The 18,630-nt window shown below is 38.7% G+C and overlaps 1 protein-coding gene across 12 annotated transcripts in view; it reads right to left on the reverse strand.

Annotated features, from left to right (window-relative positions):
* The window catches only part of unc79 (unc-79 homolog (C. elegans)), a 52,731-nt gene extending 38,786 nt beyond the window's left edge, over positions 1-13,945 (reverse strand). For 11 of the 12 annotated variants that reach the window (XM_015397117.1, XM_015397106.1, XM_015397107.1 and 8 more), the window contains exons 1-10: positions 13,814-13,945; positions 10,842-10,962; positions 7,636-7,949; positions 6,777-6,947; positions 4,649-4,744; positions 4,503-4,558; positions 3,659-3,788; positions 3,491-3,555; positions 1,834-1,922; positions 1,436-1,476 (exon numbers count right to left, since the gene is read on the reverse strand). In XM_015397117.1, coding sequence (XP_015252603.1) covers positions 1,436-1,476; positions 1,834-1,922; positions 3,491-3,555; positions 3,659-3,788; positions 4,503-4,558; positions 4,649-4,744; positions 6,777-6,947; positions 7,636-7,949; positions 10,842-10,962; positions 13,814-13,835 — 1,105 coding nt within the window. In that variant the 5' untranslated portion in view covers positions 13,836-13,945. The remainder of the gene's footprint in view (positions 1-1,435; positions 1,477-1,833; positions 1,923-3,490; positions 3,556-3,658; positions 3,789-4,502; positions 4,559-4,648; positions 4,745-6,776; positions 6,948-7,635; positions 7,950-10,841; positions 10,963-13,813) is intronic. The other variant, XM_015397116.1, reaches the window with a different exon arrangement.
* Between the last annotated feature and the right edge of the window lie 4,685 nt (positions 13,946-18,630).

An 18,630-nucleotide genomic window follows, 5' to 3' on the forward strand; every position in this document is an offset into this window, starting at 1 on the left:
TAAAAGGCCAAATAAGGACTTCAAACCAAAAAAAAGTAATTTTCTGTTTTGTTTTATTCTTGGATCAGGCTTTAAAGGGTTAAAACTGTTTTATAGAAGTTAGAGTATCAACTTAAGCTTTTTACCCAAGTAAAAGTACAATTTTTCAAAAACTGCTTGTATAAAAGTAAAGAAGAAAAAAGTTAAGGACATATGCTTTAAACCTAATATTGAGTACTACCCAATTAAATGAACATTTTTCTACAATTCTGCAGGATAACTTCCCTTATACTGTACTTACATTAATATATACAATAATTTTCTTAGTTTTAATACTAATGGAAACAGTGTCAAATTTAACTGTGCATCATCTTGAAAAATCATTTATTTTGGTATGTGGCGAACAACAAGTTGGTGCAAGAGTGAGTCCAACCACAAAGAAATTATAGTCTGGATGAAACAAATTATTTTTATGTTTTTTATTTCTTTTGAATACAACCAGGCCATGATGAAAATGAGATCAAATGAAACAAAACTAATCAGTCTTTTTTTTTTTTATGTAAGGAGTAGAAAGTAGAGATAATAGCAAAAAAAAAATGTAAAGAGTACAAATGAAAAGTTATCTAAAAAATATTTACTCCAGTAAAGTATAAATAGCCAAACTTTCTACTTAAGAAAGGTAAAAGTATTTGTTCTTTGAACTCTGTGGGTGGATATAAAAGCTGATGTGTTTAAAGTCATGCCACATCATCTCCTTTACTAGGAAATTTGGAAAACCTTTATTTCTTTTTAAAACCTTGAGCTCTTCAGAGGTGGACATGACTTGGATGATTTTCCCGTTGCAGAACATTAGTGATTCTAGGTTTAAAGTCTCATGTTTATGATCGGACATTGAAGATTTCTGGTAGAGAGCAGAATTCATGATTCCACCATCAAGAGGATTGTTTTGCTGGCAAATATGAGATCTGCATTTGTATTTCTTTTTTGGTCAGCGCAGTATTTTTCCTTGGAATAGTATGTTAGAGTGTTTTTGGTAGACTGCCCTCTACTGAGTAGCTTCACCACTATTTCAGTGTGGATCGCTGTTTTATGGCCCCTTCCAGACTTACACATTAAATATCAAATTTTTTACATTGGGGAATAATATTATGATCTTTGGATCTTTTAACCTGCTTAAGTAATTTAATGGTTATATATTTGGGGTCTCTTTGTCTGATGTTAATATTGTGTACAGAGAAAGGAGAAAAACCGAAATCTGTAAACAACCAATCTTCTTAGAGCAGCTTAGACTTAAAATCCCAAAGAAAAGATTTAAAAAAAAAATCTCATGTGAATTGAGACTGGTGGAGATAGTGGTTTGTGTGGATTTATGTAGCGCCCTGCAGGCTCTGTTTCATGCAGAGGAAAACCTTTTTCAGTACGTTAAAAAGCCACCTTGTCAGCTGTATATGCTCACCTTGTGGCAGTAGGACATCAACAAGCCATTCAGGATGATCTCTGAAAAGGTCATAGAAATAACAAAACATTGCATGAGAGCATGGTAAAATGCTGCACTCAAAGGTTTGCACCATAAAACACAACAAATTCAGCTCCTGAATAGAGCAACACCACACATCCTGCAAAACGCTGCAAAGCCATGTAATTATGATTGTCCACATTCTAGATAAATGAGGAACAAGTGCATGCATGTTTTTTTTTTATGATGATCTCATTAGTGGCACAGGGGAATTACATAACCATGGCTTGGCGCTTTGGCTGCGTTGGATACAGGAACAATGAGGCAGGCAACAGGAGATGTGAGTTTGCAATGATTGTGCATTTGTTTTTGAGAAAAGAGGTGAAACAGATGCATACCCTGCAATCCTCTGGCTGCACTCCTTGCATAAATAAAGAGGTGGTGGCTTGTCTCCCAGTGCTACAGAGAGAGTAGGGTCTATGCACATCTGTAAAAGCAACACAACAGTTTTGACTGCATGAATTTATTTCAGCAAAAGATTGAGACATCCTCAGTGTAAGATGGAGTGCTATCACGGATCCTTTATTCCAACCGTTGCCAGACTGCATGATACTACTGCAAATCAACCGTTGCTGTATAATAACCATGTTCAATAATTTCTATATAGAATGATCACAAAACATACTAAAGTATATAACTTACTTTGAAATAACCATTTCTATTCATACATTATGACCTGAAACGTTTTTATTTTTATATTTTTAATTATATTCTTAGTTTTTTATATGCTTACTGTAAGTCTGGTTTACATTTTTGCCTTAATGCTATTCTTTTTTTCTTTGCAGATTCTTTATTTTTCAAAACTCCCTGTTCCTACTTTTGTGTGCAACTAAAACCTATTGGAACCAGGGAATTCTCTTAGATAAATGTTCATTCATTCTTTTCCCTTAGTATGCCTATATGATATATTTATGCTAAAATCTGACATATTGATGTTTTTGAGTGAGTACATTTTCATGATAACTTATATATATGTTTAAAGAAAGAGTTGAACAATATATCAAGTTGATGTCATCATCCCAGTATTAATCTATACCAATCTGATGATGTAAATAATTTATTGGATATAATATTTGGGCTCCTTGCATAATTTTTAAAAAGATATTACATTTAAATTGTGATGCATACAAATTTTATGTGCCAATACTATTGTAACCTCTATGACAGACCTTCAATGATCTCGATAACCAAGCATGAGTTATATTGGGAGTGAGTTCAGTGCTAAAGCTGTCAAAAATTGGCAGGACACATGCAATGAACAGAAAATAGTAAAAGAGCAAGAAAAATGTAAATTAATCATATTCAGGATTTGCAGTATTCAACAAAAGCTGTGAAACATCATATTTTCTTCAAATATTGTGCAGCCTGATTTGAATACCTGATAAGTTATCATTATTTCATATAAAAATAATAAAGCTATAAAGATTGGAATATTGGAATAAAAAAATATCCCCTTAAACAAATGTGAAAACAACTCCTGATATGCTACAGTTTCCCCTCATACAGACCATTCATACAGTGTTTTATAGTGTCCTTTTAAATAAAACACCATGACACCTTTATCTGCTCTCTTAAACTCAGTAACAATGGCTGTGTGCATATGTTGTGCCTGGGTCTGTGCTAAATGCTCCTGGCCTTGATGTTCAGATGGTGCACTATAATTTACTGTGCTCACTTGATGCCACCCTGTCCTCAAGGGCTGCACGGGGTCACCGCTTCCAATTAAAACCCCCCTCCCTCCAAGCTGCCTTCCTGCTCCCGGTAATTGAAATCCAGCCCCCATCTCTGCTCTCCAGTTCAAACTCTATTTGTCAGTTCTGAGCACAGTTGAGTAAAGGCAGGGGGAGATGATAAAGTGGATAAGATGCAAGCTGAGTGGAGCAAATCAGCTGATACCTCTGACTCACTGCTCATGTATTTACTGAGGGGCTAAAAGGGAAGCTGAAAATACACCTCATATACACCGGTTATGGTGGACTTTTGATCTTTACTTACCTTGACAGCAGGTTTATTGATGGCATTGTGGCACTCAATGTGTTGACAGTGGATAGGATTCCAGGCTGTGCAAATAAAACGATTCAAGGAAGGAAAATATTGCTTGGTAATTATAATATCTCTCGGCTCACTTCTAAAGCAGCAAATATGGGATCCAGGGAATCTAACCTGTGTACTGCAGCCCTCTGTATTCACTGATGGCTCCAGGTGGCTTCAGGTTGGGCCAGTAGTGAAACAGCATTTGCACAGCTGGAGGTTTTACTTGGGAGGGACCGTAAGATATAACATAAAGCAGGTCCTGAAACGAAATGGACATAAAGAGCCTTAAAATGTAGAGATGTATGTTGAATATTTTAGGAAAATATAAAAAAAAAAAATTGTTTTTTAAAACCAATGGAAACATGAGTGAAATATGTAGGGGAAATGTGATTTTTTTTTTTCAAAATAATCAACAAACACAAATTTTGTTATCCGTTAAAAGCTGCATCTCTATTTAACATTAATGACATGAAGCCTCAGACTATAACAGATCTTTGTGTTTTAAAATCATTTTTCTTCATCCAAGTAGCAGAGATTGATTATTCATTGATTCTACTTCTGGTTTATTCTGGCCATGTCGAGCTCTAACTTTTTTTTTTTTGTCTCTTTAGATTCTATTTGGTGTTTTTTGCACGTGCAAAAACATCCCTGTTCCCGATGGAACTACTGAGTTTGTGATGCTGTTTTACCAAAGAGGAATTTCAACGCAAAGATTTACTGATTTTTTTTTTTCAAGAATCACACAAATGTGTTTATTCACTCTTCCGATGAGAATTCATCTGAAAACAAATGTAATTAACAAGTGACTTGCACCTAAATAAAAAAAATAAAAAAACTAATTAGTTGTGGAATATTCCAAATGTTTTAGGCAAAAAATTTTGCTCCTGCTACATGATATATATTTCTCAAAATGATAAAGATGCTCTTTACAGTGAGGGTTGATTCAGTTGGGAAAGGGTGGCGCTATATTTACCTTCCACACTTCCTGTTTGTGCTTCATTAGGCACTCCAACAGCTGACAGTGATAGACTGGAAAAGGTAGAGGCTGGATTTAGTAAACGGTAATAGCAACACTTTATTCAACAGTTGTGTTTTTATAGCAGCCAGCATGATGTTCACCTGGGTTTGAGGTGTACTGCATTGCAATCATGAGCATAGAAGAAGCCGATAAATTGACGTAAGCAGGCACTCCACCCTCCCTACGAGTTGAACCCACTGCACACAAGCAAACAGAGTGAAGAAAAATAGTCTTAATAAATTAAAATTAGACAAAATAGGTTAAGTAAAATATAATGCTTGCTTAAAATGGATAGTAAAGGGAAAATGTCTTTCTGTAAGAAGTCCCCCTTGTTTAATCATGATATAATTGTACTGAACAAAAGGTTTGTATAAAAAAGCAAAAAAAACACTATATCTCAGGGAAAAGGTACTCAAAACAAGTTAAACTTCATGCAGCCATAAAATTTCCCCTAATATTTAAAAAAAACTAATAATAAAAAGAATAATTTGTAAAAATATATAAATACTCTCTGCATTTAACCCATCCCATTGGGGAGCAGTGGGCTGTCATTGTGTGGTGCCTGGGGAGCAGTCTGTGGTTAAGGGTCTTGCTCAGGGACTCAGAACCTCTGGATCCCCAGGGCAATGCTGTAACCACTAGGCCGCCACTCCCCATTTAATATGCCAGATATAACCTATCTGACAGCATGGGGTTGGCAAAAATATCTTACCAGGAAACACAACAAACTCTAAACCAAAGAAACTCAAGTGGATTAAAGACAAAATTGTTGGAATGGGTTAAAAGAGCAATTTCTAAGGCTATGCCTGCATTGCAACAGATAAGGTTGCCCTGCAGAGGGTCATAAACACCATAGAAATCACTAAATGCCCTCTGCCCTCCCTGGAGGAAAGTGCAAATTCCAGATGCATCAGAAAAAAGTCACAAACATCCGCCAAGACTGCTCCCACCCATTCTTTAACGGAATGGCCAAAATTACTTAATTAGCTCAGCAATTTACATAGGTGGTCACAAAAAAAAAAAATAAAAACTGAAAAAACATCTAAAATAGCGTCTTTGTAACGTCTTGGTTACATTTTATAGTTACTGATTCAAGACTGAGAAAGAGGCTGGGTAAAAATTCCATCCTATAAGAAAGATCCGTAAAAACAAACAATAAAAATTATGATGAAGTGGGGTTTTTTCACACTGAGCAAAAGGCACATCTACTCCTATTTCTGAGAGGAAGAGACTGACTAAACCAACATTCATGATGTTTAAGTTTGGGATGAGGCCAGCATTCAAACCAAAGACTCTCTTGCTGTCAATCAGCAGTGTTACCAGCTGTTCTGCTCTGTAATACAAAAACTAGCACAGCATTTCAGAAGAAATTAAAACATTAAAACATGATGGTATTAGTGTGATGGTCTGAGGTTACATTGCTGCTTCAAGACCAGGGTGACTTGCTTAGGGAACCAGAACGTTGCCACTAGGGCTGAAACAATTAATCGGATTAATCGGTTATTGAAATAATCGTCAATAAATTTAGCAATTGATTAGTTGTTAAACGAGTATAGAGAGAGTAAAAGATGCCTTTAGCTGACAGAGCAAACCTCTTAGAGCAGTAATTATACCCTGATTGTAAAAAATATATTGCATTTAAAATAAAAAACTTTTTCTTCTGTCAATATACTCTATCCTCACCTGGTTTAATTTAATAAAAACTCTTCTATAAGGAACCTTTTGCTATCCGATTATTAATTGAATACTCAAAAAAATTATCGACAGATTAATCGATTTGCAAAATAATCATTAGTTGCAGCACTAGTCGCCACATCTAAAAAGAGTTTGGAGCTAAACTCAGAGCTGGTTGACATTCTGTGACGATGCTCCAAAACCTTTTAATTTGGCTGAATTAAAACAGTTTAGGGACATTGCTTCTATGCTTATGGGCTGAGATTAATTTGATAGCTTATATCATTTAATTCAGTGAACCATCAATGGAAAAATGCTTTTGTATTTTCTCGGTTTATATTTGATATTAAAATGAGTTTGATCGTCTAAATCCTTTAAGTGAGATAAACTGTAAGGAGTCATTAAATCATTGAAGATTTGCTCATGAAAATGTAAACAGATCAGATGTAGACAAACAAAAGAAGCACGTCTTGTTCAGCCTCTCTGCTTTAGCTTTCCCATTTTAAACAATATTTGAATCATTTTCTAAATTTTCCCTCATCAGGACATACTCACATATTGCCATGGGGAGGAAAGAGGTGCTCAGGTACTCTATGATGTCTTTATGGAGGAAGGGAGGGAATGTGGCTAATGTTGAGATCATTGTGTAGGGCAAAGTGCTGAGAATATCATCACTGAGGAAGGGCAGGAGGCAGGTTGTTGTGTAAAATATTGACTGCCCCAGATCTGATGAGAAAAAGAGAAGGGAAACACAAAGACAAAAAAGACAGAGAGAGATGCACAAACACGCCTTCAATCAGCTGTACATACAGCATCCTCATACTGTATGCAGCCACAGGGTAACAGGAATGGCAGATCTTTAATATTACAGCAGCAGAAAAACAAAAAACAAAAAAACAACCGGATTTAAAGGTCAGTTAGCGGTCTGAAAAAAAAAACACTCTGTGATACAAATCAGAGAAATCTAATCAAGTAGATGGATTTTCATGCTTTAGAATTAGGTTTTTGTTATTTTAATAAAGATACTATGATGCAGGAGTAGTGCAGTGCAGAGCAGAGTGATTATATTGGAATCATTCTCAGATGTGTTTTTAATATATCTAAAACATCACATTAGCCTGTCTATGCACAACATTATATCTAGAATATATCTAACTCTTTGGCATAACAAAAACATGCAGTCAGGTATGATAAACAGTAGAGAAGGCTTAATTATGTCTGGGTTATCCAATGGCTTATGAAAGTTGACTGGATCCAGCGTGCTCCCAAGCACCCCATGCATCCCTCAAGATCCTCAGCAGGACTTCTCTCCTCCCGTTACAAAAAGAGGCCAAAAAAGCAGCAGTGGCTTCATGCAGGCCAGGCGGCTCGAGGATGATGATGACAAACAGTGGTGCACTGGGCCTTGACTCACCATGCTGACCGTGCTGCAGCAGGGGCACCAGGTCAAGCAGGGTCACGAGGGTCACATAGAGGCCCTGATAGTCCAGAGAGGGGTACTCTGAGAGCTGAGCGTCCCGACTCTGCTGCCCCTGCCCCCCGCGGTCTGACGGGGCTTCGCGCAGAACGCTGTAAAGGAGGGAGCGAGTAACTGTAGGGTTGATGGAACTGACTTGTGGTCTTAGAGATGGGGTGAGTGGGAATGGCACAGGAAAAAGACACATGGTCATGGGCACGGCCAAATTGGAAGCTTCCTGGTTCTCCTTCCTGCCTGTGCGGGACAGAATGCTGCTCCGGGGGCGGGAGGGGAGGGGAGGGAGGGTAGGAGAGGGGAACAAGGGAAAAAAAGAGACAACAAAGACACAAAAAAACAGCACATTACATTGAAATGGCACTACAGAGACAGCGTAAATAGAAAAAAACAAACCCAGATAAACCCCACATAGGATGCAGTGTCTCACTATTGGACCGTGTCACCAAAGGCATGGGTAATTTTTCCCCTGCTTCATCAGTTCAGAGTGACTTTAATTCAATTCATCTCATTTTGACTTGTTTGCAATCATAAAAAAAACAATAAATAAATAAATAAAAAAATAAACATGAGCACAAACTGCAAATGATCACTGCATCTCATGCGTATCTGGTGACAAGGAGCAAAAATATAAAAAATGGCATGTTTTCAGTGGCAACCCCATACTTCTCCAAAAAGGGACAGTGCAATGGACTGTCCCTCAATGGCTGCCGTTTTTCCAATCAAAAAAGAAGTCTGCAGCTGCCATGCAAGACACGGCCAATTGGACGTGGTGTGCATAATTTCAAATAAAATTTCCTTGTCTTTGGTGGGGCTGTCAAGGATGGGAGTGACACCAGATTGGTTCGGGAAAATACAGAGGTGACACTTTTGAAACATGCTTGAGCCAATAATAAACATGTGTGTGAGGTTAGATCAAGTGCTCCTAGGTCACAGCACATGTTTATTGCACCAGAGAAATAATGTCCGTATGCATACGTTATGATACTGTACCAGTATCATCAAGAGAAATAATGAGATCCAACAGGCATATGGATTCAGGTTTCTAAAATAAATGTAACAACTAATCTACAGTAGAGAATTAATGACAAAGGAATAGGTTGTATCAGAGGGGGAGATGACTGTTTGTGAGCTAATGCAGGATGGACAATTGTGTTTGCTGTCCCCTGGGGAAGGTGGTGGACAAATTGGACTTTGGGAGAAGGAGAACAAAAGCAAAAACTAGTTGGGTTGAGTGTGGAGTGTCTCGGGTGGAGGAGGGAGGACAGGGGGGAGGGCCAGAGAGCATTGCTCTTTTTTTTTTTAAAGCTATCCTATCAGATAAATGATTAGGATTCATGACAAAGAGCCCAGATTCTTAAAAAAAAAAATCTTAATTTGTCTTAAAGGTCACTCAAAAAGTAGACTTACAGCATAGAGTTCCGAGGCAAGTGAGAAAGGGGATTTCATTAACGTCTGTTATAATATAAGCATTTTTTTTTTACATTTACTAGCAGAACATACAGTACAGCATTGGACTGATCCCCTCAAAGTTATACTCTGGAAGAGCTCGGTCTGCGTCGGCTTTGTTTACGAGGCTCAAAGTGGGCGAACGCGCGACCAGAGACTGCAGCTCAGAGTATGACTTTTTCACTGCTCGTTTCATCAGAAGAGAAGACATCATTAATTTGAACAATGAACACAGACGTAAACAGTCACATTCACTCACACACGCACGCAGTGGACAGATACACAGAGAGAAAACACATATGAGCTCCCACACCCACGCACACACACAGACACAACACAGAGAATTACAAACATATAGGACACCAAACACATGTAGAATGCACGGATACAGAAACGTGACGTACATATACTGTCAAACCCTGCAGTGCTCTCTATGTGTGCTCTAAGGAATGTGAATCTAAGCTGAAAGGTTTCTGTCAGCTACAGTACCTCTGTTTTCTAAGTGTTGGAGGTAATGCAATAAAAAGCAACAATCTAATTTGTCTCATCTTTTGGGAAACAAATGCACAAAATCCTTTTCTGAGGCCAAACGACACTACAATTAAACCGAGCATGAACAGTCTATCTTAACTTTCATTTTTTACAAATGCTTTCTTTAACTCTAAATGCTCCCTGCACACATATTTCTCTTTTTTCTCTGGTTTTCTCCACGCTCGGCTGCAGAAGGCACAAGTGTATAGAGAATCCCAGAGTCCCAGCACAGGAACTCAGCTCCCTTAATGCTGGGCAGAGGGAGTTGCTCTGCATAGCTGAGGCTAAGAGGCTGCTCTTCAGGAAGACATCAAAGCTGCGCTAAGGCTTCCTGATTGTTTTCTCACTCTGCTGTCACTGTGCCTTAGTGACAAAAACCACAAGGATTCCAACAGTTGCAGACGCTGTCGGTCTGTGCAACAGCATGCAGGCTGCAGATTCTGTCGCTGCTGCTGCAGGACAGCCTTTCAGCAAAGCAGAAAGTATCCAGGATACCCTCCAGCAGATTAAATAATCCTGGTGGGGTTGAGAAAAAAAGTGGAGAATTGAGGCCAGCTGCCAATCTCTAACAGAGTCCTCCATAAGCTGATAATAGTGATTACAGCGGAGCATGAAAGTTCACCCTTCAGCACCGTTTTTTTTTTAAAAGCTAATAAGAAAGGACAGAGCAGATATATCCAGAAATAGCAGACAACCAAAAAAAAAAAAAAACTCATTCCAGTAAATGAGATAAGATAAAAAGGGAAATAACACATTATAAAAAGAATGTGTCTAAAATGGCTGCCTGCTGGAGAGGCAAATAACACGCTGTTCCTTCTTCAGGCTTTCACAGCACCCAGGAGAGAGAGCTGACCCTGAGGCTGCACAGTCTGAGGAGTAAACCCTCACCTCTCCAGCCCCCCTGGGAGGCATGAGGAGGGGAAACCCTCAGGTCAGCTGAGCCGTGAATCAAAAACCATCACAGCATCATCTCCATACTCTACCTACTAATAAAACACTATTTTCCAATAATAAAGACACTTTGCCCCCTTCTCTAACTACGCTTCCTGTCCTGATTTATATTGTGTCACTGTCATCCCTTTCAGCAGTGAGTCAAAGTATTCTAATGTGTTGAACTTCAGGTGGGCATGAAGGAAGCTCTGTACTTACTATGCACTCAGAGTACTTACCTGAGGAGGGTTTGGGAAAAGTATTTCAGTGTGTTTGCAATGTCTGTTCCGGAGGGCACAGGGTAAATATTGTGTTGCACACGGTTGTGATACTCTTGCAAGTATCGTATCTTAGAGGCAACTAGACAAAATAAAGAGCAGAGTAAGAAATCACCATTTTATCTCAGTGACAACACACAGAACTACACATGAATGAGAATAAATGCAAAGTTCCTGCTGCTCTCTGGCTGCCGTCCAACACGGATGTTTTAATTACAGCTTTAAACAGTTTTCTGTTCCCATGGCTGTCCGGCCCGCACTAGGTGACCTTAAATGTGCTGCAGCGAGGTCAACGCGAGCCCCAGAGGAGGCCCCAAACTACTGCGTACGGAGACATGCTCAGGAACAAAAGGCTGCTGGTTCAAGTCCCAAGACTAGCTGGGAAAATCTGGCCTGTGTGAACGTGAGAAGGAGCTCGTCTGTTCTTTTAACTCTGACACGATGGGACGTTTCAGCACCAAACCCAGCTGGCTGCTTGTGTCCTTCTGCTCCCCGTGGTGTCCATGGGACTTTGTTGTTTTTGAAACATAAACAGAGTTGGAGCAGAGACGTGCTGACCTGCTTAATGCGGTTTCAGTAGTGACTCTTCCTCTCTGACCTGTTACCCTGAACATAAAGACTATGGCTCTAACTAACAAATTAAATATAATTGAAAGCTAAAATTGAAATGAACTGTATATAAAAACACATATAACCTATTTATTACGGTACTTCTGTCTGACCTTAAACCCTGCATTATGTTGGGATTTTTTCTTTATTCTGAGATTTACATGTTTGCTCTTAGTTCATTTCCCCATTTTTAAGCAATCTCACTTAAGTAAAACATCTTAGGTATCCTTTAAATAATTTCTTGCACTAATTTTTTTAAAGTTTTAGAGATTCCTCCCAGTAGAACTAGTATAACTAGGTTAGATTTGTCAGCATTTTCTTACACACCTTTTAAGACTGCACGATTATAATTATGAGCCAGCGAATGAGACTCCAAAAAACTTAGCTTATTGTCCTTAAGTACCTTGTAACTAGACTCATGCAATGACTATTGTCATTGTGCATCTGGAAGGCCCATTTGGACTTTAACTTCCCTGTCCTGTTTTTAGGATTTTATTACTTCATGCTCTTTTTTCAAGATAGTAAATATTTTGCAAATTGCTTCCATTTCTTCTGCAGAAAAACATTAATTCTACATAATGCTTCCCCCAATGTACATTATGCATTATGTATTTTATATTTGCAATACCCCTAATTTGTCCCGTGCATTTAGCTTTCCAACAGTCAGACTGGCTGCAAAGGAGCATCCTGGAGTTTTGATCGTTTGAGTTCCAAAACTGCCGATTTTTCTGCCCTTTCAAGACACCAAAAACCTCAGCCAGTTTTAATTCACAGCATGACATCCTTATCAGTCTTGCATGTTCCTCCTCTTGTTTTTTCAAACGTAACAATGATTAATATGTCAAAAGACTTCAGTGTGAGATCAGTCAGACCACAGAACATGTCCCCTGAAAGGTCTCTGAGGTATTTGTCGCTGAGTTTGCATCTGAAAACTGTAATCTGGCTTCTCATGATGCATCTACAGCAACAGCTTCTACTGATAGGCCTTTTTTAGCCATGCTAACACCTGACCTGCTTCAGTTTGTGTAATGACACTCTCCTCCCAGTTCAGGAGCACAGCTTTACAGGCTTTTTTTATTATTATTATTACATACTTCACTTCTAAACACATTTATCTGTGGTCCACAGAGGGAGGGGCACCCTAGTGGTTAGGCCATTGTGCTTGGAATCCAGAGGTTCTGAGTTCAAGCCCCACTTCCACAGACTGCCACTCTGGGTCCGTGAGCAAAGACCTTTAATCCTACACTGCTCCCCGGATGCTGCACAATGGCAGCCCAAGGGGATGGGTTACATGCAGAGAGTTCATTTCACTGGAGTTATCTTTCTACAGTTATGTGATAGCCTGACATCCCTATGGTGCTTATATTTGAATCTGTTTGAACGAATGAAAATGGCGCATATGCTCATCTGAAAATTGTGAAAAAGGTTAAGGTTTAACCTGACTTATAGAGGTCCAAATCTCTGGCTTTGATGTTTTTTATTCCATTATGTCACAAAAGGAGTTTGTATTTTTATGACATGCATTCATTTAACTCAAATGTTGAGAACTGTCCTATAAGAAGATATTTCTGCTTTCCCTATTAATTTTGGTGTGTATAAACATATCCCTAATAAATAAAACATAAACACCTTAAAGAAACATAGTGATTTTCTGGTATCTATCAGAAAGTTAAAAAAATAGCAATCAATTTTCTCTAAAAAAAAAAAAAACAATAATTCACTATTAGGCAGTATGTTTACAGGGTTTTTTAATATGTTTTATTAATATCTGGGCTTGATTAAGAAAAATATTGATCTTAAAGCATTTTAGAGAAAATCTTTGTTGAATTTAAGTCAAACAAAAGCTATGGATTGTTTCAATATACATATAATTTCCCCTGACAGTCAAACAATCAGAACAACACAACTTTAAAGGCACAATTTCTGACAACAGGCTTCCTTCCAGTCTTTAAGGCTGCAGAGTGGAGCTGCAACCTGTTAAAAATGAAGGAAAATCTCTGCAACGGATTTCCATACTGTGGGACCAAACCACGAGAAGGATCAATATTATTAATACCATCTGATCATTTCAGAACGGAGCCTTTCATCTCGACCTTGAGACCATCCTCCCACCATCCAGCCACATCAATCATTCACACGGTGCATCAGGATGAAACAGCACGACCCGCTTCATCATCACAGACCGTCCTCCGCAGCGAGAGGACGTGTTGCGACCTGCTCCATCACCAAGGACAGCTCCCACATTCGCTTTCTTGGTTCAAATAAAATAAATAAAAATACATTTCCACAGAACAGGGGCGGGGAAAACACGCACTGGTACTTACACTGTTCTGCCTTCGTGGACATTTCGCAGACACTTCGGGAGACATAAACCCGGACTGTCAGATGTTTCAGTGTTTAATCTTCCTCCCGGCGATGTGCTTCCCTCAGACGTGGAAAAGTGAATGCGTGCGCCCTCGCAGCAGCCAGGCTCGGTCTGATTGGACCATCCGCGCCACGGACAGCGCTGCGCTGCGTCTTTTTTTACACCTTTTTTCAACTCTTATAAAATAATTAGCCTTTTAGTGACTCGTTTTTTGGGGGTATTTTCATTGTGTTAGTGTGAAAGAGCATCCTGATAGATATTTGGCTCAGCAGCCCTTTCCAAATGGACTGATCCGGTTTTGACAAATTGTCATTCAAGAATCCTAAACACCCTGTGAGCAGACAGTAGCAGGAGAAAACACGTTTGTTACACATAAACATAACCTAAATAGCCTGTTAGGAGTCGTGGCGGACTGAAAAAGATAAACATTCAACAGATGGTTGTTTCATTTTCAAAACCAATGTAAAGACTGGGGTCACCTTCTTATTTATTATAATCTCGCCCGTCATATAAACATTTCCTTCTTTTTTATCAATAGCAGAGGCGTAGCCAGAAATTTTTAATAGGGGTGGCCAGTCAAAAACCAATGTAAACTGAGGGGGGGCCAAAAGCGGATAGATGCCAGAACCTCAGGGTCCATCTATACTGTTCCAACAGGAATGAGCACAACATCCATATTTTCTCAATAAAGACAAACTATACTTTCCTTTTGATTACAAATAAATGCATATATTTAAACATCTATGCTGTCTAAATAAAAAGTATAATGGGCAAAATGTCAGGGGGAAAACATCTTTTCCATTGTCATTACTTACCTATTTTTATCAAAAATTGTTCTGCATAACATACATGTTCTAATATCTACATTAAATGGATTTTGAAGTTATTATTAAAGGGAAACATCGTTTTTTTTTTTACATTTGGCCCTTCATTTTACGTTATTACATTGTGTTCTACTCACCCATATGAGTTTTGTGTCATTTGGAGCTGTTCTGAACATATTCAGTTCGGTTATATCCAAGTAACGTCTTCCTATGGGCAACGACTTGAAGGCACAAACTAAACTGTTCATAATTTATTCTTTATGGTACGCCAGCATTCATAACATGTAGGTGAATCACTGTCTCCCAGACATCCGCGGTTATATTTTTTATATTTATATCTTTAAAAAAAAAAAGCGAGGTGTGCATGACGTTCCAAATGACACAAAACTCAAATGGGTGAGTAGAACACAAAATCAAGGGCCCGATGTAACAAAAAAAAATGGCGTTTTCCTTTAAAGTAGTTATTTATCTATGATTTCACTGATTATTTGCAGAGAGACATAATTTTCTCTGTACCCCATACAACACAAAATTAGAGTCTTAAAAGAGCATGAATTCTGTATATATCAACTTTAATGTTAGTATTTTGATGTGCATAATTAAAGGCACACTATGCAACATTTTTCAGTTAATTAATGTGTTCCATAACGTTATGGATGATTAAATGATTCATTTCAGGTTGAACAAAGGTATTCTCGGCCGCCCTGGTGGTCTGTGGGGAAATACCGCACTTGCAATTGCAGGAGCACCGACCCGCACCCACAGGCTCAGAAGTCTCGTGAGAGTCAGTCTTGCTTTACGGCGAGAACTGCTACACGCCCCCAGTTAAAAGCATGCTCGTTGCTAGCACAGTGGCGATCTTTGTGCAGTTATGCTACGTTCACGCCGGACGCAGCAAAATCGCGTCTGCTGGTTCATTTTTGCTGCTTGTACCAGTTTAGTTCTGGCTGAAGCAGCTTTGTTGCTCTGGCTGCACGGTGCTAAAAGTGTGTCTGACGCTCGTTGGGCGGAGCTTCACTATCCTTTCTCTGCCTTGCAGCTATATTTGCTGTGATCAGTGGGAATAAAGTAGTTTTAATATGTATTTAAGTGAGAAAATACACCTGAAAACATAATCAGTGCAGTCAGTTCATTCAGATTATCATCCTGCCTTCAATATTTTTTCTGTCGGAGCCACTCAGACCCCCACATACCAGCGGTGCGCCGACAGTAGGAATCCCTTCATCAGCAGCCTCTGGCCGGGTCGCCTCCTCGCGGTTCACCGCGGCAGCTGGTAGGTGTTTTTCATCTAAATAATCCAAACTACATATTCTGCCGGCAGATTTCTGCATTTTAAGTTAATTTAGGCGTCAATAAACTGTTTAAGAGGAGTGATCATCAGCGCTGTGTCTCTCTCCCTGCGTCAGATGCTTAAACGCGCCCGACGCGCTGCTTCAGCTGCTCGCCGCGGGACCTTTTGCTGCGCCTTGACGCGCGTCAACCATTGACTTTGCATGTAAACTCGCTGCTTCTGTTGCGCCAGCTACGTCCAGTGTGAACGCAGCATTAGTCATTCGTTGCGTTCGCCTGTCTGCTTAGCTCAAAACAACCACGCCTGGCTTGACGAAGAAACCAGGAGAACAGCTGTGCATATTTACGACAGTGCACTTTTACTTTCGCCCTCTGGGGGGAGCCTCGCTGGAAAATCAACACCGGTTGCATAGTGTACCTTTAACCACAGCGTTAATTATGCACATTATAATTAATACGTTTAAACATTCCTCTTGATAGTATTACTGCTGGGTAAAAACAAAATCTATTTAATAGATTCCTGCAAAATCAATGTGTAGGGAATGAGATCTATTAGTTTTATAGTGACACGTGTGACGTTCACATTCAAATGAGCAGGCGTGTGCAAAAGCCAACCCAAGTAACACACCGCTCAGCAAGCTGTCCCAACTGAAGTCTGAGGTCTGGAACCATTTTGGATTTAAAACAACGAAAGATAATATGCTAGATACGTGACATTAAGGTGACTTCCCACTGCATTGATAATGAGTGGCCCTTCGCATCTTGTGCTACAGACCACCAACATTACTTCAAGCCAGAAAGCCTCAAATATAGCCAATAGGTTGACTGAAGACATTAACAAATGGGGGCTGACCAGAAAAAAAACTGTAGTTGTTACAGACAACGCTGCAAATATGGTTTGTGCAGTGAAGATAATGCAGCTTATGCATGTCTGCTGTGTCACGTCTGCTTGTTCGTGTGAGGCATCACTTTTTCACTTTTCACAAACAAGTTTGCACTTTTGAGACAGTTTTGTTCACATCTCAAGTTCAAACTATCTGATTTAGAAGTTTGCACTTTGTGTTTAATATGACAGGAAAAAATAAAATACACGAGTATTTTGAGACACAGTTGAACCACTTTCCTTATTGTAAAAACAGATTTAATCAAAATTAACAGATTTAGAACTGTATGAATCAAAATCGAATCGATTCAGGACTTTGGCAAAAATACCCAGCCCTAATTACTGCTGCCACCATCTGTATTAGAGGAGGAAAAAACTGATAGGGGTGGCCAATGATTGGCTAAGGGCAGCCATGGCCACCCCTGGCCCCCCATCTAGCTCCACCCCTGATCAATAGCTGTATCTATCAGCTGATTTAAAGGAGGTCTTAATTCCCCCAAAACTGCTCTGGTTCACAGTAAAATAGTCACATATTTCTCCTCTAAATGTGATGAGGTTCATTATCACAAAACATATAATTAATAGGATTATGGTAATTTTGACATTTCTTCCTGTTTATGTTGCTTTTGGCTTCTTCATTATTGAGTGGCTTTTCTTCACATGTGAATATATAAAAAGAACACACATAATGTAATAACTAAATTAGAATATTCATCAGAAGTTTATTTATTTCATTAACTCAACTTACTAAATCAAAGGCATTGTAATTATACACAGACTGATGTTTTATACAGCAGAGGAAAATTTGACATTTGAGAAAAAAATATCACAACAGACCTACAGAAAAAAAAAATATAGAAATGATGGGTTAAAAGAAAAGCATGCTTAATAGGTTGATGTTTTTTAAAGGCACCTTCAGTTTGACAATGTAGCCTAATAGGAAGATATGATCAGACACTCAGAGAAACCAGAAACCTGGCGAGTCGAAAATAAACACATGAGATACATTTAAAGGCAGGCTCTGCAGTCCAGTACTGACAACATATATCTAAGGCTTGGTATGTAAAGGAAGCAAAAGCAGTCAGAGGAAACAGAAAGCAAATGCACAAATCCTAAGGGCAAAATTAAAAGTGAATCTGCAAAATAAAACAGAAAACAACACAAACAAACAAACAGCACAGATAAAACTAAAGCAAAGTTGTTGTTTTTTCCCTCAGACTTAGGAAGTAAAGTTTTTAAAGTGATGTAGTAGCAAATAAAAACCATAAAGTAAGAAATATGGAAACACACAATGAAAAAATAAAATTAAATTAATCATGGAGTCTGAGTAAATAAAGACCATTGTCTTTCATTTGCTTAAGAACCAAGTGCAGAAACATAAGTAGAGAGTTATCTGAATGAGATGCTTTTTCCAAATGTCATGGTTGTGGAGCTGATCCCTGCCTGTATTCGGGGATGTGATGCAGAATCCATCCAGCTGGGGCCAGGAGAGTCATAGCAAACACACACAGGGCAAAGAAGGACTGCTGTAAGAGAGTCCCAGATAAATATTAGAGTTAAACTTCCTTCTTCCTTCCTAAGAAAATATTCAAAAAACAATTCAAACTTGCTTATATCATTATATAAATGGTGCTTATATCAGCTGCTGTGTCATAGAGGTTTAGGTTGATATGCAAAGAGGTTTGGGTGCAAAACTAAATTGTTAAATGTAGTATATTTTTTTTTATTTGCAAATGCATGTGATGTATATGTATATATATATATATATATATATATATA

The sequence above is a fragment of the Cyprinodon variegatus genome, unplaced genomic scaffold (genome assembly GCF_000732505.1).
Source record: "Cyprinodon variegatus isolate N-32 unplaced genomic scaffold, C_variegatus-1.0 Scaffold838, whole genome shotgun sequence".
NCBI classification, from domain to species: domain Eukaryota; kingdom Metazoa; phylum Chordata; class Actinopteri; order Cyprinodontiformes; family Cyprinodontidae; genus Cyprinodon; species Cyprinodon variegatus.